This window comes from Dromiciops gliroides, chromosome 1 (assembly GCF_019393635.1).
Source record: "Dromiciops gliroides isolate mDroGli1 chromosome 1, mDroGli1.pri, whole genome shotgun sequence".
Lineage (NCBI taxonomy): Eukaryota > Metazoa > Chordata > Mammalia > Microbiotheria > Microbiotheriidae > Dromiciops > Dromiciops gliroides.
The window spans coordinates 33,868,932-33,895,636 of record NC_057861.1 but is presented as its reverse complement, the minus strand read 5'-3'; the positions used below and the strand labels follow the sequence as shown (position 1 = coordinate 33,895,636).

Below are 26,705 nucleotides of genomic sequence, written 5' to 3'. Positions count from 1 at the left end.
CAGCTGCCCAGCTTCTCGGTGACCCCCAGGAAAATGAGTGAGTCAGAGAAGTCACAGGATTGGGGATTCAGGGATGAAAATGACCTTAAAGACCACTTGGATCCCCCCGCCCCAGGCTCACAGAGGCCGCATAGGTGACAGGTGGCTGTGCCGGGATTGGAACCCCAGCCCCCCTCTTTCCTGACCCTTCTATCTGGAAAGGAGGTGCTAGGCAAGGAGGGGAAACGCCACAGGGTCCATTCGAATCCATTTTTGGGACACCGCTTTCTTCTTCTTCATCATCGCCATGGTCATTGGGATTATTGTTGCTATAATTAATGCTTTATTGATGCTTTTGCCCCCCCCCCCAATCATTTTCTCATACCCCTTTCTCTTTCCTCCCAGTAAAGTCCTCCCTCCCTCAAAGAATGACGTGGGCTGGGATGGACTAAATTGATCCTAGGACAATGGCCTTTGGCATGTAGACACCCTTAGATTTAGCTTCATTACACCCCTAAGGCAGGATCTGAACTTGGACCATCAACAGCCATTTATTAAGCACCTACTGTGCACTCAGTACTCTGCTAGACGCTAGTGCTCAGCCCCTGTTACATTTCTGCCTGGGGTTCAAACCGAGCAGCTTTTTAATGAAAAGGTTCCCATACCCTGGACCCCCCCCCTTTCCCCAGGTAGAAGCAGGTCCCAAGGAAGGTCAAGGCAGATATCAGCCAGTGTACTTTTGGTGAGCCAGGGATTTGGGGGGGGCGGGGAGGATTGTATCTCCTTGTGATTTACGCTTGCAGGAAGATGTTGGAAACCATTGATTAAGACAGTTTTGCGCCAGCTGCGCCTTTGGGTGCAGGCTCAGCTGAGTGGATGGGGCCACATGGGGCTCTGCCCCCTCTTTCCCGACAAAGGAGCCAGAATCGAGCTTTTGGGGCTGGGCAGCATGCTGGAGCCTCATCTTCCTGATCCTGGAGTGGGGAGGGGGCTGGCGTCCAGAGCACAGGAAGGGCTGATGATTCTCTGCTGGCCTTCCTGCCCTCCCCCTCCCCCTACCTCTTTCCTCAATGGATGCCCCCCCCTCGGGTTTGGGGTTTTTCTTTTTCTGTCCCTCTGGGCTTCTTTCCTTCCTCTTCCTCTCTGGGCCACTGGCTCCACCCCCAAGGGAAAGTCCCAAGAAGGAGGAACCACAAGGCTTTCACAGGAAGGGAGAGCGGCCGCTCTATTGCCCAGCGATGCCCGTCTTGGCTCCCTCTGACCAGGCCCCGGGTAACCGCCCTTGGGGGCCCGGCACTGGCTTCTTTTCCATGCTTGCAGTCGTATTGTCGGATGTCAGGCCTCTGTGTCCCCTGGAGGGACATACCCCGCCCTCCACCTGGACGTTAGTCCCTGTCTCCCTCATTGAATCATGGCTTGCCCGCCTCGGGCCGGGGCTTTCTGGGGATGGAGACCCAAGACTCTCGTCATCTCCCATCGGCGCTATGGGGAAAAGCACCAGACTGGGGGGAAGGAACCCCTAGTCTGACAGACACTTTCTCTGGTCCTGGGCTAGTCACTCTACCTGTGAGGCCTCGGTTTCCCTCCCAGTAAGATAGAAACAGGACTTGAGATGCTTCCCAGGGTTGTTGTGAGAGTCAGAAGGAGCCGGTGTTGGTAGATAACAGACAGCCCCTGAGGAGTGCCCAGCCCCGCCCCCGTCCTTCCCAAGGCAGACAGGCAGTGCCCCGAGACCCCTCTGCCTCCCCCTCCCCAGCAGCGCATAAGCTCCTGACCTTTTCTTCTTGTCTTTGCATTCTCGCTGTCTTAAATGCGGGCATGTGTGTAAGGAATTGAAGTGAATGGGGGACAGGGGGTGGGCAGCCAGCCCAGTCAGTATTGCTCCCGGTCATTGGCATGGGGGGAAAGACACCGAATTTGGCCAGAGGGTCTTGAGTCAAATCCCACTCTGGGGGACAGCTAGGTGGTGCAGTGGAGAAAGCGCTGGCCCTGGATTTGGGAGGACCCGAGTTCAAATCCACCCACAGACACTTGGCACTTACTAGTTGTGTGACCCTGGGCAAGTCACTTAACCCTCAATACTCTGCCCCCCCCCCCCAAAATCTCACTCTGGACCCTTGCTAGCTGGGTCACCTTGGGCACTTTGCTCCACCTCCCTGGGCCTCGGTGTCCTTAGACACTGTCAGTTAGTGAGTGAGGCCCAGTGGACAAAGGCACTTGACCCTGACCATATAAGCTTGTTTCAAGGGGTTGAGGGGTGGGGGGATAGATGGGAAGAGACATAGCTTGAAAATAAAATAAAATTTGACTTTAAAATCAAAAAGAAAATGATGCTCTGGCCATGGGGAGGGGACTCTGTAAAGCAAGAGGGTTGCATCACTTGGCCTCCAGGACCCCTTGAACTCTAGATCCATGAGCACCGGCTCTGTCAAGTCAGCAGGCCTTCATTAAGAACTTACTGTATGGCAGCACCTAAGCTTCCCTGTGGGCTTAGAAGGAAAGGCAGAAATGAGCCGTGTTCTGGCGGCTCCCAGTCTGATGGAGGAGTCAGAGCAGGGAGAGCAGCCTGGGAGGGATGATCTTGGGAAGGCTCCCTCTGGCTCCCCCCTTCCCTCCCACCTGGCCTAAGCAGTGTGCTCCCCCTCCCCCAACTCCACATTGGGGGTTCCGGGCTTGTTTTAAGGGCCTCTTCTGTGCCTCTTCAGCCGGAGGGTGCTGGGTTTCCCCTCCCTGGCTGCAGGCAGGGGTTCTCCTGGGGATTGGTGACTTTGGTGTAGGGGCCGGACTAAATCTGGAGGAAGTCCCTGTAGCCCCCCAGACCAAGCGCTCAGAGCAGAGCCTTCTTATCTCTAGCCTGACTGCATGAGACCGGCTTCCTGGTCAGTCCGGCTTAGCAGGATCCCGGTGACCCAACGTTCGGTGGCCATCTGACTGAAGGCTACACCTGGGCAGGACGGGCTCTGCTGTTTCTGTGCCCCCTCTGCTGGGCCAGCTTTGGGAGCCCAGACTTTCCCTGGGTAGACAGAGAGTCCCCAGAAATCCACAGCAGGCCCAGGAAGGAGTTGGCACATTGGGGAATGCATATGTGTATGTGGGGGGGGCTCCCAAATGGGCTTAGGTTGGCTGGGGAACCCCTGGGGTGTGTAGGAGAAGGTGGCCTGTGGAGTGGGAGCAGAGTTTTTGAGCAGCCAAGGGCAGAACCCAGGGCCACGGGCAGAAGCTGGAACTAGTGGCTAAGCCAGCATTTATAGAGTGCCTTAGGTTTACCAAAGCCCTTTGCTCTCATTATCTCATGGGCCTCACCTATGGAATGACTGCCCCCACCTACCAACTCTGACTTCACAGAGAAGTCGTATGAGAAATGGGTGTGCGAGTGTGCGTATGGCCGTGTGTGTGCTTGGGCATCTCTGGGTCCAGCATTGGCAGGAACGGCGGGCTGGGCGCCAGGGCTCAGGCCCACTCACTCAGATGACCCCCCTTACCCTTGGCCCCTGCAGGAGCAGAAGTTCTGCCAGCGCTATGACCAGCTGATGGAAGCCTGGGAGAAGAAGGTGGAGCGCATTGAGAACAACCCGCGCCGGCGCGCCAAGGAGAGCAAGGTCCGCGAGTACTATGAGAAACAGTTTCCAGAGATCCGGAAGCAGAGGGAGCTCCAGGAACGGATGCAGAGGTGAGCCGAGGGGGGGCCTGGTGAGGCTGCGGGGGGAGCAGGTGTTGGGGGGCCCAGGAGCATGGGGGCAGCAGGTATTGGGGGGCCTGGGAGTGTGGGGGGAGCAGCAGGTGTTGGGGGGCCCGGGAATGTGGGGGGCAGCTCCTGGCCTTAGCCGCCTGCCCTGGCTCTGGGGTGGGGGTTGGGAGGTGGAGAGAAGCAATGGAGGCCCTGCCTCATGTCCGTTCATCTCCAGTCATTCCCATCTCCTGCCATCCTGGAGCCTGGCTCACTACCAGAGCTCCGGTACCGGCCTTAGGAACCTTCCTTGGCTTCCTGGCCTGGCTCAGGGAGCACTCAGCTCCTCTAAGGGTCGTGAATTGGGGACTGGAAGAAACCTTGGGGGCCTCCTGTACTGTCTCCTCATTTCACCCAGGAGAGAAACCAAGGCACAGGGTTGTTAAGTCAGCGCCCATGGCTGTCCTCACTCCTAAGATCTCTGTGATCTGCAGGCCCAGACTCTCTCTAGCCGTCTCCTTTTAGCAATAGGGGAACCGAGGCCCAGAGAGGGGGAAGCCGCTGAGGGTCCAGAGCAAGTAGCATCTGCTCGACCTCTCTGGGTCTCAGTCCCCCCGCCCAGGGTGAGCATGATGTCTGCCCTACCCGTTTACATGTCGTGGTTCAAAGAGAGAAGGCAAGCTTAGAAGCAGGAAGACCGAAGGGCCAGCCCTGCCTAGGACATGGAAAGCTTCCTCAGTCCAGTCAGATGGTGCAGTCATTTAGCTGGGTCTGAGCATTGTCCCTGAGCAAACACTGCCTGCTACTCCTGGGTGGAAGGTGGAGAGGTGCAAGCTGGCCCGCCAGCCATTTGCGGGGGTCGTGTTCACTGGTCACATGAGGCCTGCAGAGGAGTGTTCTAGGCTTCTGTGCTGGGCCCTGGGCCACTGAACAATTTTTAAAATCGATGACGTGCGTGCAGCCATAGGTGGCAGATCCATCAGAATTTCTGATGCAGCCATAGGAATGGCCAGCACAGGGGATGACAGAGTCAACGTCCATCAACATTGCAAGAGGCTGTGGAGAGATTGGGCTGACTCTAATAAGATGAAATTAAGGAGAGATAGGTGTAAAGTCTTACGCTTTGGCATACATACACACACAAATCCATTTCACAAGGATTAGATGGGGGAGCGTTGCTCAGATAGTTGCCCGTCTGAAAAGGATCTGGGGGTCTCAGTAGACTGCAAGCTCAGTGAGTTAACCGTGTGATGCTGCAGCCCAAACCTTCAATGTCTCTATGGGCAACTTCCCGGAGGCCTTCACACTCCCAGGGGTGGTCCTGCCGGCTTCTTTGGTAGTGAGAGGACATCTGGAGCATCGAAGTTAATTCTGGGGGCAGGGCAGCTGGGCGGTGCAGTGGATAAAGTACCAGCCCTGGATTCAGGAGGACTGGAGTTCAAGTCTGGTCCCAGATACTTGACACTTACTAGCTATATGATCCTGGGCAAGTCACTTAATCCTCACTTCCCCACAAAAACAAAAACAAAAACCAATTCTGGGTAGCACCAAGCGGTAAGTCAGGGATGCTGCGATGGTCAAAGGCATGTCAAAGGCACTGGGGGTATTAGTCCTGGAGCAGAGAAGGCTGCAGGGAGGGACATGGGGAAGGGCAGAAGGGCTTGCCTTGTTTACAGTCAGTGTCACCCAGAGGCGAGTTTGGGCCTGATGTTGGGACAGGTCAGGGTATCCAGCAGGGGAGTGAGCTGCCCATCCAGCTGGTCCCCTGGCCCGCCCTTTGCCTTGACTGTGGCTTGGAAAGCGCCATCTCTCTGGCCCCTGACCCTCCCCCAGTCTCTCTGGCCACAGCCACCTTCCCCCAAGAGGAAGTTGTGGGTCCTCCGCAGCCACCGTGCAGACAGGAGGGTGAGCCCCATTGCAAGAAGAACGTCTGTTCCTCAGTGTGTCCCTGTACGCTTTCCCAGCAGGGTAGGACAGAGGGGCAGTGGCCTGTCCATGTCTGCGGCCCGAAGTGAGCACGAAGTGTCAGAGATCATCGACGGGCTCTCGGAACAAGAGGTGAGACTTGCTCTCAGGCTGCCCTCTCTCCCCTCTCCTTTCTTCTTCCTGCTGCTGTTGTCTTGAATCCAGGGCCCAGCTCCGGGGAGTGCTGTGCGACTGGCTGAGCCTCCTGGGGGTGGGGGGTGAGGGCCTTCCTCATGGAAAAGCTCTTTGTATGGCCTGGGGAAAGGTGCAGTCAGCCCAGGGGCTTTCTCTGCCCCCCCCAACCCCCGAGCCTGCAGATTGGGTTCATGAAGCACCTACTGTGGGCCAGACACTGCGGCTACACAGACACAAGTGAAGCATCTCCACCATCTCTCAAAGCGGGAGTTCTTAACGTAGGAGCCAGCGTCCCCCATGAACTTGAGTGGAAATCCTTATTTCAGAATCATCACTTTCCTTTGTGATCCTAAGTGTTTAATTTGTGCGCATAGTAATAAGGACCAACCAGCATTGACGCAGCACCTTAAAAACGTGATTCAGAGGGAGCATCCATGGGTGTCACCGGATTGCCGGCAGGCTCTGGGGCCCTTGTACCCTGGACACAGCCTACTTTCATCCAAGAAGCACATATCGATGCCCTACTATGTGCCAGGCACTATGCTTAGCAAAAACAAGGGCGGCTCCTGCCCTTGGGGACGTCCACTCTGCCTGAGGGATAAGCAGATATACAGACCCCGTAGGCAATGAACATTCTGTGCCGGGGGCACCGGTACCCAGGCATAGCAAGCCTTGAAGGAAGCTCAGGGAGGGGAGGGGTGGGGGGGGTCTGGAACAGGAGACCAGGCTCAGGGCAGGGTCTCCCTCCCCCCCACCTCAGGTGAACTTGAACTTGGCTGTGAGTGGCCTTCACCCCACACCCAGGGTTCGTGGCCTTTTAGAAACCAGGGGCAGCCCCGGGCAGGATGTGGTCTCCCGGACAGTTCTGCCCTTGGATTTGGGGGTGGCACGGGGAGGGGTAAGGGAGAGGCAGCCCTTGCCCCCAGAACTCCCTCCTGATGTCCAAATGTGCTGGCCCAGAGCAGGCGCGGGGGGCTGGTGGTTTCCATGGGTTGGTTTATGGCCCTGGGTTTCCAGATGGAAGGTGGATCATCTTCCTCCTGAGGGAGATAAGGCAGCAGCTTCTCTCCTGTGATTTATGTGCCTCCCACAACGAACCTGTCTGGAACAGCTTCTAAATCTTCCTTTCCACCTGAACATTTCTATCCCCTGGCCTCCCCTGGCTCTCTGCCGCAGCCCCTTGGCGTCTCGCCGCCACCTGCCTCTGCCTCTGTTTCCCCTTTGTCCTTCTCTGTCTCCCTCACCACCCCTTCTTCTTCTCTCCTATCCCCCCTTCCCCGTGACCTCTGGGTCCCTCCCCCTCTTCCCTGACCCTCCCCCCGCCCCATCTGTCTCTGACACTGCTTCCTTCTCTCTGCCCCCCAGAATCTGGAGAAGCAGATGCGCCAGCTGGCCGTGATCCCCCCGATGTTGTATGATGCTGACCAGCAGCGGATCAAGTTCATCAACATGAATGGCCTTATGGACGACCCCATGAAGGTCTATAAGGACCGGCAGGTGATGAACATGTGGAGCGAGCAGGAGAAGGATACCTTCCGGGAGAAGTGAGTTTAGATCCCCCCACCCTGGGGTGAGGGGGAGCGGGGGTGTGGGGGTAGAGGGCAGGGGCGTGGCTGAGGTCCAGCCTAGGGGAGACACCATGTGGACAACTAGCCCAGTGTCTGCAAGGACACGGATGGCCTTGGCCCTTAGGAAGCGGGGAGCGTTTGGGAAAAAAGAATGAGTTCAGTGTTGGACGTGTCCAGTGTAAGCTGTCCTGGACATCCGGATCAGGATATCGTGAAGGCACTTATGGGAGATGTGAGTCTAGAGAGAGGTGGGGCTGGACCTACACCAGGGGGAACCATGTAGAGAGAGTAAGCCCCGGGACAGCAGTGGGAGTGGCCGGGCTGAGTGCTAGCAAAGTGGGCAGAGGAGTGGGGTCTGCAGGGGGGACATTGGGCCAGGAGGAAGCCTGGGGAGAAGAGGGTGGGCGCAGAGGCCCAGAAGGACGAGGACCGAGAAAGGGACATTGCATCGGGCAGCGAAAGGACCATCCGCCATTTTAAAGGACGGTTTTGGTTGAATGAAGTTGGATGCCAAACTGCAAAGAGTTAAGTTAGAGAAAGGCAGTGTGGGCACCAGTGTAGACAGCTTTCTCAAAGAGTTTAGCCACAAAAAGATGGAATGATCTTAGTGGAGATCCAAGTCGGGGTTTGGGGAGGATGGGGGAGACATGGGCATGTTTGTAGGGGCCCCCTCTTTGAGGAGGGGGCGGAAGAGCTGTTGGATATGGGAGGGTGAGAGGAGGAGGTGGAGGGAAGAAAAATCATGGGATGGCCTCAGGGCAAGACCTGAGGGGCTGGGGAAGGTGTTAAAAGGCTTGGAGGAGCCCTTCTGTGGAGTGCCTGGGAGTTAATGAGAGAGGTGGGGAGGGATTGTCTGGTGGTAAAGAGAGGGTAATAGAGAGAAAACTGAAATCTGCTCAGGGAGCCCTGGATTCAAATCCTGCCCTTGGCATTTCCTGCCTGTGTGACCTTGGGCTGAATCACTTCCTGTGGCTGAGAAGATAATAGGGAGGAGGGACCACCCTGTCCCAGTGCCCTGGATGTGAGCTGTTACTCTATCCAGGAGGAGCTAATTTTATGCACACCCCATGCCCGGTGAGGTGCTTTTTAGGCTTGGTGACTAGGTGGTGGTGGTGGCTGCATCTGACTCACCCCGCCCCTCCAGGTTTCCATTAAAACATGTCAAAAAGCCTGTTCCCTGCTTTCAGATTCCCTTCCTCCCTTCAGTAAACATTCACCCAGAGGCCTTGCTCTCAGCAGAGCCCGGCAGATGCTTCTGGAGACAAGTCAGCTCCTTCACTTTGCTTCCCCTCCACTTCAGAATCTGTCTGTTTGGACACTGGCCTGGAGGATGGTGGCGGTGGCGGTAATAAAAATAATAAAGATGCTTCCTGGCCTCAGTCACCCCTGGATGTGGGCGCGTTATCCTCATTTTAAAGGGGAGGAATTGACCTTCAGAGGGGGGAAGTAACCTGCCAAGGGTCACACAGCTCAGAGAGAGGCCGGATTAAGGTGACTCCCTGTTTAGCACCCCCAAAGCCAGAAGGAACCCCCCATTTTGTAGATGAGGAAACTGAGGAAAGTGCCTTCCCCAGTCACCTGGGGCTCTGAGAGCTGGGATTTGAACCTGGGTCCTGTGACCCTGAAGCCAGGGCCCTTCCTACTGCATTATAACATCCAGCATGTCATGGGGCCTCCCTGGGCTGTGTGTGTGTTTATGATCAGGCTGGGGGAGGAGAGATCTATCCTGGGTCACAAGCATCCAGAAAGATGGTTTCTTATTCCTAACTTCAGTCAGACTGCAAACATTAAGTGCCTACTATACAGACACAAAGAATGAAACGATCCTTGTGCCAAAGGAGCATTCATTCATTCATCCATCCATCCATCCATTCATTCATTCATTTATTTGATAAGCATTTAGTAAGCCCCTACTATGTGCCAGGCATTACATATTGGGGATTCAAGCTCCACATGTATTGAGCACCTACTTGGTGCTGGCGATTCAAGCTTCACATTGACTAAGCCCCTACTATGTGCCAGGCGCTAGGTGCTGGGGGTTCAAGTGATGCTTACCCAGAAGGAGCTTTCATTCATTCATTCATTCATTCATTCAATACACATTTAGTAAGCCCCTACTATGTGGCCGGCACCTGGGGATACACGTTCCACAGTACCTACTGTGTGCCAGGTTCTGTGCTAAACAGGCACCTGTGTAAGTTATCAGTTACATAGCCATGAAGTGAATACATAGGACCACATTCGAGGCAGTTAAATCCAAGCTAGCGTGGGAGGGGAGCCCTTGAGCCATTGGGGGAATCAGGAAAGGGGCTGACTCGGAGGCTTGAGGTGGGGTAGGAAGACCCGCTCCCCTGTCCCTTGCTCCTTGGGTGAGGAGGTAGGTGTCTCCCTCCCCGGGAAAGAACAGCAATTTGGGGTGATCCTCGCTGCTCTCGGGTAATGGGCACAGGCAAAGCAGCCACTGTGCTGAGCTTCTTCCCCTGGCTCTGGCAGAGCCCCCTGGAAGGAGGTGGGCCTGGTGCCCTCAGCCTGGCCATGGGCGACGCCGACTGCCAGCTGACTGTTCCTGTGCTCTCCTCTCCCCAGCGTGGGGCAGCTGCTCAGCCTCCAGTGGGAGAACAGGAGAGAGGGCAGAGGAAGGAGAAAAGAAGGGGGAAGGCAGGAGGAAGAGGAGAGGAAGTTGGGAGAGACACACACAGAGGCAGAGAGAGGGAGGGAGAAGAAAAGAGGCAGGATTGAAAGTGAGAGGACACACACAGACTGAGAGAGCAGGAGGGGCCGAGGGCAGAGTGGGAGGCAGAGCCTCAGGCCCCACCTGTGTGCACTGGCCACCCTGGGGCTGCAGGTGCCTCCCATGGACGTCCAGCTGGACCTGGAGCCGGGGGAAGGCCGGGGCCGGAGGAGGAAGGTCCCTGAGATGATGGGGAAGGAGGGCATCCCTAACTGCAGGGCTGGGGCAGGAGGTTGGGTCCTAGATGGGAGCAGGAAGAGCTGGGGGAGGGGGCGCCTAGTCCCTAGTCCAGCCTCCTTATGTCGGGGGCATTTTTTAAGCACCCGGTCATGTGAGAGTCCGGATGGCCTAGTGGAGTGTGTCCTGCCTCTCACATGCTGCTGCTCGAGTGACCGTGGCTAAGTCTCTGGACCTCCTGGTGCTCCAGGCTGACTCTCCAAGTAGAGGGGAGGGCTTCCTTCTGATACCCCGCCCCATGCTCTGGTCCACCTTAGGTGGGCCGCTTCTCTTGGTCCTACTCTGCTGCCAGGCAGGCCCACACCCATTCCCAGACCAGCCCAGGTGCCTCCCAGGAGGTGGGGGTGGGGTTCGAACCTCCCTCCTCCCCTTTCCCCAAGTTTCCCCAGATCAAAAACAGCAACAGAAAAAATAGTGCAAAAGGGGGAAAAAAGGACAGATCGGCTCAAAACAAGCCTCTCATCTTTCCTGGAAGTTGCTTTAGCAGGACAAACAAATATTATTTTTTCCAGCCAGCTGAAGAGGCGGTGAGTCACTGGAAGGAACACCCTCCCTCTCTCGCCCCGCCCATGCCCACACCCACACCTCCTTGGCCTTGGCTGCTGGGAGCCAAGGCGGGGACAGGGCGGCTAGGGGGCCCAGGCAGCCAACACCCCCTCCTCGCTCTCATCCCGTCTCCGTTCTTCTCTCCTAGGTTCATGCAGCACCCCAAGAATTTTGGCCTCATCGCCTCGTTCCTCGAGAGGAAGGTGAGTGGGATCCCTTCTCAGCACCCCTGCCCAGACACCTGTGCCCACCCACCCTCCCTCCCAGCCATGGCTTTTACCTGGAGAAAGATGGGACTCTGGGGAGAGGCCTCCCCATCCCTGCAGCCTTGCAGTCTCCCGACTTGCCAGGGAGAAGGAGGGAACAGCCCCACCCGGGGCCCCAGCTGCCAGACTGTGCCAGGTCACCCCATTGTTTGGGAGCGACAGCTGGCATTGCCAGCCTGCTCTACCTTTGCCAAGTGCTTTGTGAAGGTGATCTCACTTGATCCCCACCCCAGGCACTGTGACCGATCCCTGCCCCCAAGGTCCCTAAGTCAGGCTGCCTCAGTTTCCTCCATGGAGCCAGAGTCCTCTTCAGCTCTAAATCTATGGCCCTGAGGATAATGTCCTAGAGAGACACAACGTTTGAACAATGGATCCCCCTCCGTCTGCAGCCAACAGCTGAAGCCCTGTACTGGGCACTAAGGGCATTGCTCGCTATCACAGGGCTTAAATCCGGGGAGGGGGCGGGGGCCAGGATAGCTCAGGAGGGGAAAACAGCTGATTGAGCTGACCGGCGTTGACCAAGCTGCACCCTGGGTGTACAAAAACAGGAGCAGACAGCAGAGCCTGCCCTCAGGGCGCTGCCAGTCTGCCAGGTAAATAACCTCCCAAAGCCAAGGCCTAGAAGAGGGAACCCAGGCTTGTTTTTCAAATCTCGACCTACTTGGAGGCGCAGCAGCCGTGCTTGGCTATAAAAGAATATGATTCGGTGATAAAAGAATGATTACTTTCCCCAGTGGGGAGTAAAGTTAATGGAATTCCTTACCCCGGGAGGAGATCCGGGCTGAAATTATAAATGGGTCCTTGAAGGGCTTAGCAGAAGTCATGGAAAATAGAGCTATTAGAGGGGGGGGCATCCCGGCTGCTGGGCTTGATGTCCATAAGCCCCTCCCCCCCAAGCCAAGATTGGGTCTTGAAGGGGCCCCCAGGGCCGAGGGAGTCGGCAGGAAGGGCAAAGGCAGAGACCAATGGCCCCTTCATCTCCTCCACAGACGGTGGCAGAGTGTGTCCTCTATTACTACCTGACCAAGAAGAATGAGAACTACAAGAGCCTAGTGAGACGCAGCTACAGGAGGCGTGGGAAGAGCCAGGTAGGAGACCCCCGAGGTGGGGGCTTGCCCCCCGGCCTGGCCTCCTTTGTTCCCCCCTTGAAAGGTTTTCTCTAAACACCTCACCTCATGGCGAGGACCGCACCCATCGCCCCTCGGCCTCAGTAGTTCATTTGTGAAATGGGGATGAGAACAGCGTCTGCTTCCCGGGCAGGGGGCAGGGGGAGGCTGGAATGAGGTCATCTTTGTAAACGCCACCTCTGCTTGTCTGGCGGTGGCTCGGCCTCACTCTTCCCTATGAGGTGGGAGAGTCGTTTACACTTGGGTCTGTGCTGGCCTTGGGGAGAAGGGCTTGCCCATGCTCAGCTGCTGGGTTGGGGCTGGGAAGCAGAGCTGGCATTGGGTCTGCTGGGTCCGGGGCAGGAGTCTCTCTGTTGGTGGAAGGTTTGAAGCCTGCTGAAGTTCCGTGGTCAGATGTCGGGGAGCTCGCTGACGGTGCTGTCAAAGGGGTTGGGAATGTTTCTCCTTCCCTGGAGGGCCCGGTGTGTGCTTCCCCAGGCGAGCCTCCCTCCCAGGCCTCACAGTGTAGGCTGAGCTAATGGAGGGAGCCGGGTTTGCAGGAGGCCTTCCTGTTTGTGCTTGATGGAGACGGGACCACATCCTCTCAGCTCCAGGATGGCCCGCTGTGGGGCCCTGGGTTCGGATCTGCCATCAGACACACGTTACTACCAGTGTGGCTGCCCCCACCTAGCATCCATCCCTAGACACCAGTTGCCATCAGGAAGCATTTATTAGGCGCCAGGCACTGTGCTAAGGCCTGGCCCGTCTCCTAGCCTTGGCCTTTCCTGATCTCCCTGCCCCCCCAGCTTGGTATCCGTTTCCTTATGCACATAGTGGGGCGACAGTAAGCTCCTGGAGGGCAGGGAGTGTCTTGTTTCCATCTTTTTTGTGCCCAGTTCATAAAGCTCGCTCTGCCCCGCGTTGGTGAGCATCTCCAGGCTACCCCGTGCTTTGCCTGACCTGGCGCGGTGCCTCCTCGTCTCCCGGTTTGTGATTCGAGCACGAGCAGAGAAAGCAGTTCATATGATCCCTCCCCCGTGCTTGGGGTCACTGGGGCCAGGCCAGGCAAACAGGCCCCCGGGAGTCTTAGGGGAAGTGAGAATGGGTGTCCGGCTCCTTTCCCCTGGGCCCAGGCTTCTCAGCCTGTGGCCTGTGAACCTGGTTTTCCTTATTACTTGAAGTAAGATTTCAGTAACTGTGGCCTATAGCATTGGTCTCCTTCGTCACTCTTTGTATTGTGTTTTATGCAAGTTAAGACGTAATTCTGAGAAGGGGCCTATCGGCTTCCCCAGAATCCCCGCCGGGGGGTCCAGGGCACCAGAACATCTGGTCGATCCCCCTCATCTAACAGACAGGGAGTTAAGTGACCTCCCCAGGGTCACACAGGTTGTTAGACTCACAGATTGGAACCAGATCCCCATCTCCACACCAGTGGTCTTTCCCCTGTGTCATGCTGGGTTTGTTCAGTAGGCCACTTCGCTGCATGCACATGGAGGTTGTTTCCCGGGCAGTGACCTCAGCTGCTGAGAGCGCTCCCAGTGTGGACATCCCCCTCCCCAGCGCCGGTGAGCAGTTCTTTAATAATTCCACAGTCTTGAGTTGCCTAGGCCACGCAACAGTTAAGAGACTTTGCCAGGGTCTCACAGCCAGTGTGTGCCAGAGACAGGACCTGCTGGCTCCTACTCCAGCCAGCAGCTTCCTCTGGATACCAGCAAGGTCCTGGGCGGCTCTAGCCCTCTGCCCTCCCATGTCAGTGTGTGCTGATGGTGTTACTTGCCCAAGCCAGGTAGAACTGGGAAGGTGGCGCTGTGGGCCAGAAAAAATGCAGGGAGCCTTCTGAATGCCAAGTGGAGGTGCTCCCGGGTGGCAGGCGGATCATCCTCATTGGCTTCCCTTCTCTCTCTCTCTCTCTCTCTCTCTCTCTCTCTCTCTCTCCCTTCCTTCCTCCCTCCCTTCTTCCCTCCTTCTCCTCTCTTTTTCTTTTTCTTCCTCCCTCCCTCCCTCCCTTCTTGCCTTGAAAAGAGTGAGAACACTGACTTAGAGAGGCCAGTTTCCCGTGCCCAGCCCTGGGGCTCTTGAGTCCCAGCCTGGCAGTAAGTGGCAGGCGTTTCTCAGGCACCTGTGATGTGCCAGGGGAAGAAAAGGGCACGGGCATCTCCAGAGCAGTTCCTACTGTGTGCCAGGCCCTGTGCCCCGCACTTGGGCCCCCTGGAAAGACCACAGCTGTGGGTCTCCCCCAGACCCGTGCTTTGAAACAGAGGCTTGGAGCTGGAAGCAGCCTCTCCAGGCCTGCCCCTTCCTCTTACAGATGAGAAAATGTGGGTGGGGGGAGTCGGTGGGTTTGCCAGAGACTCCTGCAGAGGATTCCTGACCTAGAGCTGGAGACTCCTTAGAGGCCATGGGCTTGATGTTTTCACCCCACCTTTTACCCATAAGGAAATGGAGGCTCAAAGAAATAAGTGACTGGTCCTGGGTGACAGTGAGTGTCTGAGTCAGGATTCGAACACTGGTCTTGATGACTAAGTTTAAGCCTCCATCTGTAGTCCTGAGTGATCCCCCCCCACCTTGTGCCCACCTGGCCTGGGGCGGGGGGCAGGAAGGAATTCCAGGGTTGAGACTGGAAGGATGGGAGAGCTCGCCACCATCACAACAGCCCCACGTGGGGAACAAAGGTCTGTGATTTACCATCTGAGTCAACTCTGCTCCTGAAGCCGGATTAAAGAATTAAATCTTTGTAAAGCCTCTCGGGTGTTCTTCACACCCATTAATCTGGCTTCTTCTTGTTCCATGCCTTCCAGCAGGGCAAAGATGAGACCTGCGGCTTTTGGAAGGATAAAAGGACCCGAGGCCTTTTTTCCATTGTCTTGGGAGGGGAAGGCCATGGCAGGGGGTCCCTCTGACAGGCGGGTCACAGCCTGCCCAGCCTGTATGGGACTGGGTGGCAGGGGCTGGGAGCTGGCCTCCCCCGACTATGGAGGGAGGAACCCCCGAGGAAGGAGCATCACACTAGGGCTTCTGGGCCCCTCAGTTTTGATCTCTAAAATGTGGACATAGCACAAAAGATGGGCACTTACTATATACCAGGCACCGTGCTAGGTTGTTAGGGAAACAAAGGAAGACAGAAGTAGTAGGCCAAACCTACTCCATCCAGTTGGAGCCTTAGAGGTGTTCCATCCAGTTGGAGCCTTGAGTGGCTCAGATCATTTTCCCTCCCCGTTCATCACTGGGGGGCCTAGGAGGCAGCTCCAAGATCTTCTGGGGCAGCCTGTACCTAAACAAGAATCCCTCTGTCACATCCCCAGTAATGGTCATCTTGCCTTTTCTTGAACACCTGCAGTGACGGGCAGCTCCCTACCTCCCAGGGCAGCCTGTACCATTTTGGCACAGTTGTACTGATCAGTCGTTCTACTTCCTCGTACCTTCCACCTCTTGCCCCTAGTTCTCCTTCCTGGGGCCAAGCAGGTAAGTAACAGGCTTTGCTGTGTGTTACTTTTTTTTTTTTTTAAGACCAACTGAATTTTCTCTGAAGCATCTCACGGGCTGAGGGGTTGGGAGGGGGAGCCGAGCTCATGTTGAGAAATTACGGGTCATGCCTCTGTCTCCCTCCTAAATCAAGAATGAGGGAGACAGCGGATTTCTGGGCATCCCAATGTGGAGTGGAATGCTCTCTCTGGCCCTCCCTCCCTCCCCCCGATGTCTGGCCCAAAGAGAGATGAGGTCGCTTTGGGCTGAAGGCCGGACAGGGGTGGAGATTTTATGGCACGTAACCTGGAATGATTTTCTGTGAACGGCAGATCAGCCTGCTCCCTCTGCCCAGTTTCATAAATATGGAACGAATGTGGAGAGATACCTGGGAGCTGAATTACTGGGCCATAATTCCTTCTCTTGGCCTCAGTGACAAGATAATAAAGTGCAGGGCCCATCTTGGTGGCCTGTCCTGTTACCCTGAGATATGATTATAGGGCTGCTCCTGGGAGAGAGAGAGAGAGAGAGAGAGAGAGAGAGAGAGAGAGAGTGTGTGTGTGTGTGTGTGTGTGTGTGTGTGTGTGTGTGTGTGTGTGTGTGTGTGTGTGTGTGTGAGAGAGAGAGTATGTGTGTGCATGTGTGAGAGAGAGTGTGTGTGTGTGTGTGTGTGCGTGTGTGTGAGAGAGTGTGTGAGAGTGTGTGCATGTGTGTGAGAGAGTGTGTGTGTGTGTGAGTGTGTATGTGGACACGTGCGAGTGTGTGTGTAAACTAATCTCTGTTGGGTTTTAGAAAACCTGTGGATCTGCCTGTAGATCTCGTGGTGGTGTGTGAGGCAGGGCGGAGGTGGCACATACCAAGGCACCGTTGTTGTACTTGGAGGACAGGGCCTTAGGGTGTTAGCTAGAGCCCCCTATGGCAGACCAGAGGCTGGTGGGGAGGCTCTTCTGCATTTGGGGTGGCATTCGTAGACTCCCACCTGTGACTGTTTCTTGCTCAGGTGTGCAGGTTGCTCCATCTCTCCTGCGATGTTTCCTGCTAGTGAAGAGTGTCAGTTTGGAGCTGAGGTAGGGACTATCTCGAGGCCGTTGGATTGGAGGTCTGTAGGATCCACAGAAAAACTAACTCCTCCTTCCTGCCATTGCTGGCCCGACAGACTCTTCTGGAAAAGGCTCTTCCTCCTACCGTTGACTTGGGTGTGAAAAAAGAGCATCATGTCTGGACTCGCGACCAGGATTCAGATCCCGCCTCCTGACATCATTTTTCCTCGCTGTCCTCAGTTTCCTTATTGTAAACTGCATCGCCTCCAGGCTCCCTCAGTCCTCTCAAGATTTGAGCCCAGCATCCAGGCCAACTCTTGTTTTCATGGTTGAGGAAACTGTGGTCCAGGGGAAGTAAGGACTTGGCCAAGGTCACACAGAAATAAGTGGAGAAGTCAGGATTTGAACTCTCATCCTCTGATTCCACGGGCAGTAGTAGTCTTTCCTCTATCCCATCATTCCCCAGTGAGGCAATAGAGGGAGCAAAAGCCTAGACTAACTGGCAGGTGTGGGCTCTGCTTCACCTTTAGGTGAAGCAGAGTTCAGTCAGGACACATTTATTAAGCACCTACTATGTGCTAAGTGCCAGGGACAAAAAGAGAGGCAAGGGCACATCCTTGAAGAGCCCACAGTCTAATGGGAGAGACACTCTGCAGACAGAGTGGGTTCCTGCAAGATCAGCTAGAAGTGACTCAGGAAAGGCTTCCTAGAGGAGGGGGAAATGCCAAGAAGCAAGTACAGGGGAGAGAGTCAGGAGTGGCCTCAGCCATCTCTCTGCCAGGCCTTTCAGATGAAGAGCAGGTGAGGAGACACGAGGGATGCCCAAGGCTGCAGAAATGGCAGAGACAGAGTTTGAATGCTGGGCCTTCGGCCCCCCATCCAGCACCATCTTTTGCCGTGCCAGCTTGGGGTCAGCTGGTGTTAGGCCTTTTGTGCTGGGGGAAGGCCTGGGTGCGGGGACTGTGGAGGGGCAGAGCAGTGTCTGGACTGGCCTCCCCTCGGCTCCCGGCTGCATCCCAGGGCATCCTCTCTGTTTCTGCACCAAGGCCCCTCTTGGCTCCTCCTCCTGCTCCCCTTGGCCTTTCTTCTCTTTCTGAGCCTCTGTCTCTGTCTCTCTCCCAAGTCTCTCCTCTTCCTTATTCCTTTCCTCCTTTCTCCTTTCCATCTCTGCCTCATTTCTCATCCCTATTTAGGCCTCTCTGGGTATCGCAGCCGTCAGGATGGGAATCCCTCTGGGTGCCCAGGGTTCCAGCCATAGCTCTGACACCCATGACCTGGGGCTCAGGGAGGAAAAGTCCAGTCCCTCCATAAATTTAAGTTGCAGCCTCAGTGTTTGGGATGGAAGAAGGCCCTGCAAGGAAATTAACTTTGATAAGAAGTATTTGATAAGAAAAATCAAGTGCAGCTGGAAAAGAGGAGATGAAGGGACATCTGGGGGATAAGCTGGAGACCCCAGGCCTTGGAATGTCTCTACAGGGGCCGGGCGTACTCTGGAGCCGACCCAGCCTGCCCGCCCACTCGGCTGTCCCAAGGACCCCTGGTGGAGCCAACCAATCATGCTCACCTCTCTGAGCATAGGACGACTCTTGGCCCAAAGCATCAACTGCCCCAATGGGCAGGCAGGACTCCCCAGCTATCAGTGTGGGGAGGGTCCCTTGGGGCCTCAGTTTCCTCATCTGTTAAATGGCCCCTCAGCCCCCTCCCACTTTAGAGCTATGGTCCTTGTGACAAACTGTGAGCAGAATGGGGAGGCCAAGCCTGTATTGAGAAAGACTTGGGGGCAGCTAGGTGGCACAGTGGATAAAGCACCGGCCCTGGAGTCAGGAGGATCTGAGTTCAAATCCGGCCTCAGACACTTGACACTTACTAGCTGTGCGACCCTGGGCAAGTCACTTAACCCTCATTGCCCCGCCCCCAAAAAAACAAAACCAAAAACAAATGCTAAAGAGAAAGACTTGGCACCTTCTCTCCAGTGCTAGCAGAAACCTTGGGGATCATCTAGTGGGATACCAAAGTTTTACCCATGGGCAAACTGAGGCTCCAGTTGAGGGACTTGGCAAAGGTCTTGCACTATGTCACAGAGCCAGGATTTGAACCCAAGACCAGTGTTCCCAAATGTGGAGGACCATCCACTTGAACGCTGGTGAGACAGAAGCAGAGATATGTAGAACCACAGTCAGTCAGTAAGCAGTTATTAAGTATTGCTGTCAATCAGTCATTCAACATTTATTAAGGCCTACTGTGTGCTAGGCACTGAACTAAGCTCTGGCGATGCCAGGAAAGGCAGATCCAGCCCCTGCTCTCAAGGAGCTTACAGCCTAACAGGGAGATGGCACGCTATCGTACAGATAAGCCGGGGACATGGAGATGGTCGGCTGGGGAGGTTACCGGCATTAGGGGAGGCTGGGAGGCTGGGCAGCGGGACTGGAGCCAGGAAATGCAGAGGAGGAGGAAGGATGTGCCAGGTATGGCTAATGCAAAGGTGTGGTGATGGGAGACGGGAGATGGATCGTCTTGTTTGAAGAGCAGTAAGGGGCGGGAGGGTTTTTCTCAGGTGTCGGTTGGGTCAAAGGGCCTCCATTCCCTCCAGCCCTGCAGTTTTGTGATAGCGACTCATTAGAGCTTGGTCATTCATTTGTCCCTCTGCATATGCAGGAACACATAGTGAACAAGGGTGGACTGCTGGGAGCTCAGGGACAAAGGGTCACTGTTGGGTTGGGAGGACTGGATGGGTCTGGGGAGGCTTCATGGAGGAGGTGAGCCTGGGTGCTAAGCTCTGAATGCTGGGATGACTGGGCATGGCGTTCCAAGACTTGGGTTACCTGATGGCCATCCACTGGTCCTCATAGACATAAGTATAAGACGTGGGTTCTGTATGGGTACCATGTGTGCAACTTGTATGTAACGTGTGTGACGTACATCTTAAACTAGAGGGAGCAGTGTAGGGATAGGGCATTAGGCCTGGGTTCAAGCCCTGTCTCTGGTATCGCCTTCCCTGAGTGACCATCGTGGACCTTCTATATGATCGTGGGAGGTCAGCACTTTGTGGTCATTCAGTCACTCCATGAATGTCATGATTATTCCTGTTCTTTCCCTTCTGACATTGGCTGGCTGTGTGGTCCTAAGTCTCAGGTTCTTCATCTGTAAAATGGGCATAATACTGCGCGTGGTCCGTGTGTCACAAACATGGTCATAAGACTTAGATACATGTCAGAGGCTGTGCAGGCCTCAAGGTGGTTTCTAAGCTGGTTATTATTATGGTTGGGAGGGTCCCTGGGTGGGGAGGGTCAGGCTTTGATACGCGTGGAGGCCCAGGCCATGAATCCGGGTGCCACAAAGCCACAGCCCAGCATCACCCCAACCCGGCTGCTTGTCTTCCTAAGGGGAGACAGGAAAAGCCACTCGGTGCTGCTTCCTACGAGGGTGGGTGAGTCACCACTATCACACTGGCCTATTCTGAGCTCAGGAGAAGTGGGGCTCCCGGGCCTGAGCTCACACCTGCTACCTGGTGCAGGACCGCAGCCACTTGGCTGGCAAGGAGATGTTGGAGTGGGGCTTCCTGGGGTTGGTGTGAAGATCAGATGAGCACCATCTGTAAAGGCCGAGCTCGGTGCCTGGCGCTCAGTAGGCGCCTTCCCCAGCTCCTTGACTGAGGTCTCCACTGGGATCCTTCCCCAGTAGCAGGAGCTGCCGCAGAGGGCTCCCCGCAGGGCCCCTAGCCTGGCCACCTGAGGGGACAGAGGGATGAGGGCGGGCATCTGTCACCCATCATCCCTCTGAGATCCGGAAGCCGGGAGGCTCGGGCTCTCTGGGTGTCACACACGCCCCCCCCCCCCCCAGATGAATCACTGTCGGCGACGGTGGCAGCCTCAGCCAGCCCCGAGCGCACCCGGTGACGAGGAGGATGGTTTTATAGCTCATGATTCATAGACTGAGCGACCGCGTTATTCCAGTACATTGCAAAATCAGAGCAGGAATGTTGTGGTCAGTTTACGGCTTAACTATGCAAATCGCCAGGAAGGCGCAGGGAGCCCCGAGAATGGGAGCAGACGGCGCTGGGGTGCGGGCCTTCCAGCAGGAGGAGGAGGCGCCCGCGCCGGCCGCGCAGCCTGCCCGATGGGGCTCAGTGGAAGTGGAGGCACCCGTGAGGCGCAGGGGGGCTTCCTGCTCAGCGTAAGTGCTTCCCCGGCCCTGTCCACCCCACCCCCGGCCCTCCTCCCCTGGGCCTGCCCTTCTGAGAACATTTGCACCACCCCCCCCTCCCCTGGGGGGGGGGGCGGGAACTGGGATAGCGGAGACAGTTTGGGACCTGGCATAGCAAGCCTGGAGAGCGAGGCCCGAGGCCAGACTCAGCCTCCTGGGGCGACTGAGGCAGGGTTGCTGCTGGGGTGGCCCTCGGGGGGAGCCCGCTGGTGGCGGGGGTCTCCCTGCTGCCCTTCTAGATGATTACGATGATAACTGACCTCCACAGGGCAGGAAACAAAGACAGGAGGGAGCTCCCCCACCCTCTACCTCCCCCCCCAACTCCCACTGGACCTTTCAAAAGAGGAAGTAAACAGCCATGGGAGGGGCCGGCCTTCCTCACCCACTTCACTTCTTGCATTTTCTTTCTCTCTCCCTCTCTCTTTCTGTTCGTGTTCTCTCTCCCTCTCCCTCTCCCTTCTCTCTCTCTCTCTCTCTCTCTCTCTCTCTCTCTCTCTCTCTCTCTCTCTCTCTCCCCCCCTCCCTCCCTCTCTCTCCCCCTCCCTCCCTCCCTCCTTCACCCCCCTCTCCCTCTCCCTCTCTTTTTCTCCATCCTCTCCCATTCTTAGCCTCAATTCACTTTTCTCTCCTCTGCTCTCTATTTTTCTCCCTCTCTCTTTCCCCCTTCCTGCCTTTACAGAGGTATCTCTTCCTCTCTCTGTTTCCTTTCCCTCACTTCTTTAGCTTTCTCTCTCCATGCATTCTTTAATCTGTCTCTGGCCTTCTCTTTCTGCTTGCCTCACCCCCCCCCCCTTTACTGTCTTTTCCATCTTCTCTCCGTGCCTGTCTCTGTCTCCCCCCTCCCCCTTTTCAGTTCTTCTCTGCCTCCATCTGTCTTTCTCCTCTCTGCCCCTCCCTCTCAGGCCCTTCTCCCCTTCCTCAGATGACTGACTTTGTTTCTGGGGTCACTGTGACTGGTGAGTGGGACCCACCGTGTGAGTGAGTCAGGGTGGCCTCGGGGGCGGGGATCAGACTGACCCAATGCCCAGTGTTCTCCACGCCGCTGCCCACACGGGGGAAGAGGGAGTCAGGCACTTGTCAGCGAGGGCCTGGTCTGCTGGTGTCCTGTGTAGTTGAGTCCCCCCGCCCCCCCACCCCTTGGTGGATGAAATCATTTGACAGCTCACTCCAGTGTAGTCTGAGAAAGTTGGCAAGCGAGCCCTGCCAGATTGCTTCAAGGCCGTGTTTAATCTTTCACGGGCACACGTGTGAGTGCCTTGTGTGTGTGTGCGTGTGTGTGTGCATGCACGCGCTTGCCACTGAGGCAGGCTAATTAACACATGGTCGGCCATGGCCTGAGATCATCCCAGAGCCCCTCTTTGCTGGGATGGGGAGGGGGGAGGGGCTGGGAGGGTGGTTTGGGGTTTGCATCTGTGGTTTGTTTTGATTTTCCTGGGTTGCATGGATCCCCTGGAGAAGTTGGCTAGTTGTCCACAGGGCAAACAAGGACTGGGGACTTAGTTAATTATGATTCTGTTTAGAATTAAGGCAGAGGTGAGCAGATGTTTATAATTGCCTTCCTAGGCTTCAGCTGATGTGAAGGTAAGGAGAGAAAGGATGGGCATGACCCTCCCCCTGGCCTCCAAGGCCTGGAGTCCACTCCTTCCAGAGGGGGATTTCTTGCCCTGCCCCCTTTGGGCCATAGTAGCATTAATAAATGTCCGCTGCAGGTTGGGGTACACGTGGGGGAGAGAGGAAAAGGTCACCTTTTATGGACCGTTCCTATCTGCCAGAAGAAAAATGTGGCCCCCACTGCTCCAAGAAAAGAAACTGAGCCCAATCAGGGACAGATAATGTGATCTGACAAGAGGGAGAGCAGGCCTCACCACCAGATGAGCCAGACCACATCAAAGAGAGCCAGGCTGAGATGGAGAATGTTCGGCAGCAAGTGCCCCCAGGAGCTAGCAAGCCCCAGAGTTGGGGGCTTTTCAAGCCAGACTGTGGAGCAGTTGGAAAATATTTACCACAGGGAGCAGCTGTTAACGTGGGCTGGACGCTGGATGACCGGCTTGGGAGAGCTTTCCAGCCCCCTGCAGGGTGTTGGGCCTTAGAGGTTGGTCCTCTCCTGGTGAGTCCTTGGGTCAGTGGTGCTGGGTCACGGCCTCAAGGAAGCCCTTGTCCTCCTCTGCCTCCTCTGCTCTTCCTTTGTCTTCTGACTTCAAGAGCAAGGGGGGGGGGGAGGGGGGCAGGCACGTTGGCTTTTTGGGAGGGGCGTCTCGTTGCATTTTAGACAGATCCCTACCTGATGAAAGCAGTGAGGGACGTCTCCGTTTCCACATTGGCTTTGAAGAGAAGGTGAACCTGGAGAACAAGTTCACTTTGTTTTGTGAAAATGAGGAGTTTATAATCATGACGGAAGTGGTGATTGATGTTGTGATTCCCTCTGCCCTGAGTATTGCCTCCTGAGGCAGGAGCCCCTGGTCCTGAGGTGGATCTATGGCTAAGCCTGACTTTTCCAAGTGACCTTCTTTCTGCTTGTCAGAAAACTGACTCCCAAAAGACCAAAGGGCCTTTTGGAGAAAGCATTTCAAAACAAACCCCCCCCCCCCCCGACAAACTTAACAAGGTTTTAATAGATGTCAGATTTTTTTTTCACCACTTACCCTTTTGCCCCTAAATATTCTCCCTTAAACTTTAATATGAGGTTCCTGTCTCCCTCACATCTGCACCAAGACAGTATGCACAAGGGAACCTATGCTCACCTGCCGCTCCGTGCTGTTCAGTTCAAGTTCATTTTCATGAAGCAAAACACTCCCCTGCACTCCCGTGTCCACAGATACATGGTGAGTCGTACCTTAAAGTTTGACTTTTCTCAGAAATCTTCACCCTGCATTTGGGCCAGCGGGTTACAATGGTGCTCATCAGGGGCACGTGGTTCTGAAACTGGCATCCGTCAGCTTGGCTTTGAAAACCATTTTGATCATTCTATTCCAGTCGAAGTGGTTTTGTTTGTAATCTTGTAGGTTTGATTTTCTGGGGTTAGAGTGTGGTTCAGAGTAGGCTTAGTCAAACTTGCAAAGGTCAATGACACAAAAAAAGGTTAAGAACTCTTGATCGTACAGAGCAGATAAAAGGACCTGGGGAGGGCCCGATAGGCCAGCGAAGGCTCCTCCCAGGACATGGAGATCTATTCTCATGCCAACCCCAGTGGCCATCTCCTCTCCAGACATTCTCTCTGCTCCACCTCCTCCTCAGCCCAACTGGAGCCTTCCTTTCTCTGGCCTCCTGAAGGGTGGATGGTTGGGGTCATTCCCTTGGCATTTACCACATACTCTAAGATCTCTAGCAAGCAGGGTCTGTTTAGCTCAAAGCACCAGGGATGTGAGAGGTGACCAACAATATGCAATTCAGCTCAAATATGAAGGGCCAACTATGGTCCAGGCACTGAAGATGGAAAGCCTCTTCTTTCCTCCCCCCCAAAGGCCTTGCTTATGATAAAGATTTATTATGTTTATAAATATTAAAATATAAAGTGGAACTTGTAATCCACTAGTGAATGGAGGAGAGGAGGGTACAACATTTCATGTATCGATTGTGTGGCTGTTGTGCGCCCAGCACTGTGCAGAAAAGGGAAACTAAGAAATCTGGTCCCTCTGCTTCAATCACTTGACAGTTTAGTTGGGGAACTGTAATGGTAATTGGTAATAATGATGATAGCTTACATTTATATGACATTAAGGTTTGCACATTTCATAGGCATGATTTTATTTAATCTTTGCAACAACCCTGAGGTCCAGAATGGTTAGACAGTCTGTGTACGGTCACACTGTAAGGATCAGAGGCAGGGTTCAAATCTAGGTCTTTCCTGGTTCAAAGCCACCACACTGCCTCTCCATGAAAGAATTAGCGACTAGCATAAGACAGTACATGCAGTCCCTTCTTTGTAGCTGCAGTAAATTCCTAGAAACAGCAGATTCGTTTGGAAAATGCATCGACATTTTCCAAAATAACAATGTTACCCAGGGTTACATTCCTGACCAAGGACTCTGTATTAAATAAATCATTGGCGTGACCAACAATATGTCCGCAATGCAAAAGAGGCATCAATTATAAAACTATAATAATTTTAAAGGGTAAAATTATGCTTTTTAATGAACCTAAGTGCATCCATCCATCATACAGAAGCCCCACACCCCTGTGTGCAGTGGCATGTACCGATAAATATAGTTCTACAACCACACAGATATGACCTTTAATATGTTGCCGCAGCAGATTGTAATTAAATCTCTCACTACCAGTGGATCTTGCTTGCTGCCTTCATATCAAGGAAGATTTTGGGGGTGGCAGGTTTGCTTGGTTCAGGTCTCCTTGAGAAAAGCCACGAACTGAGAAGTCAACAGTAGCTTTCCCAGGAAATTTGAGCTCCTCTTTTTTTTTCTCCCTATAATTCGCCTTTAGCATCCAGAATCATTCCATTATCCTCAGCAGTAGGTGCCCAGCCAGCCGGAGATGCTCTGGAAATGTTGGTTGACCATGTGGTTCTGCCAGTGAAAATCATTTATCAAAACCAAAGGCCAAATCTAACACTTCCTCCCTTTCCCCTCTTTAATCTATAGCTTCAGTTGAAACAATTTAGCATCAGAATAAAGTCCCCTCCCCCCCCAAATCTCAGTTGTCATAAAGTCACTTTACTTAATATTTTGGCGATGGCAATAAGAATATTTCACATTTCATTGGACAGCCATCAAACAATTTCCAGGACATACAAACGGACTTTATTTTCTTCTATTTAGCTAGTCATTTTTAGTAAAGACTAGGTCCCCTCATCTCAATCAGGTTGGAAATTCTGGCCCAATCCTTCCCCTCATCTCTGGGCCAGTTCTCCCCTTATCAGATAGCATGGTGCCTGGCACATAGTTAGCCTCTAATACATGCTTCTTCCCTTCCCCTATAGATAACCCAGTGGTTCTATTTCCTGGGGCCAAACTTAAGGAATGCAGATATTGAGATTGGCTCCTTCAGGGAATTTGTCATCATGCCTGGCCGTTCAAATTGGCTTTGAAAAGAGACCCCTGCCCCCGACACCTCCCCTTTTAAGAAGGTCGAAGGTCATGAAAGAAGTGGGCAGACGGGTCAGAAGGGCTTGGTGGGCTTGGAACCAGTGACCATGGTCCCTGTCCTCACTTCCTCACAGTGTAACCTGAGATAGCCCTTCATTTCTCAGACTCGGTTTCCTCACCTGAAACAAGAATAATGAGGCGTGAAGTCTGCATAGCAATTTAAGATTTGAGAGTCACCAGATTTGTTCTGTCTTGTTGAGGATTAATGTGATAAGGTCGGTGACACACCTGGCATGTAGTAGAAAAGGCACTTGGGAGTCAGAAACTCAGGCTCACACGCCACCCCTTGGCATTTTCCTTCATGTCCCTGATGCCTTGTCTCTGCAATGGGGATAAAAGCTTTGTGAGGTGGGAAGGACATTTGGGTGCTGGAGTCAGAGGACCCGAGTTACAATCCTGCCTCAGGAACTTCTTACGTGTGTGACCTTTGGCAAGTTATTTCATCTCTCTAGGCCTTGGTTTCCTCAGTGGCAAAACAAGGCAAGTGGCTCCGATGGGCTCTTTCTGCTTTAAATCAGTGATCCCATTTTCCAGTTTTAGCAGTTCTAACTTTGCAGGGTCATGTTTCGAGTGTCAGATGCGACTGTGTTTGCAAAACAGTCATGCCTGCCGACCCATGGCTCTCCCATCCTTCCTCCTTCCTCAAAAAACCCTCAGTTGATCCGTCTATCCCTACTAACTTTGAGCCCATAGCTCTCCTC

At 54.6% G+C, this 26,705-nt stretch overlaps 1 protein-coding gene across 1 annotated transcript in view; it reads left to right on the top strand.

Annotated features, from left to right (window-relative positions):
- The window catches only part of NCOR2 (nuclear receptor corepressor 2), a 267,801-nt gene that overhangs the window by 127,737 nt on the left and 113,359 nt on the right, over positions 1 to 26,705 (top strand). Inside the window, 11 exon segments of the mRNA XM_043990128.1 lie at positions 3,477 to 3,649; positions 5,614 to 5,704; positions 7,112 to 7,290; positions 10,977 to 11,031; positions 12,084 to 12,182; positions 13,633 to 13,765; positions 16,663 to 16,729; positions 18,179 to 18,341; positions 18,981 to 19,167; positions 20,543 to 20,594; positions 20,656 to 20,875. Of these exon segments, the coding sequence (XP_043846063.1) occupies positions 3,477 to 3,649; positions 5,614 to 5,704; positions 7,112 to 7,290; positions 10,977 to 11,031; positions 12,084 to 12,182; positions 13,633 to 13,765; positions 16,663 to 16,729; positions 18,179 to 18,341; positions 18,981 to 19,167; positions 20,543 to 20,594; positions 20,656 to 20,875 (1,419 nt within the window).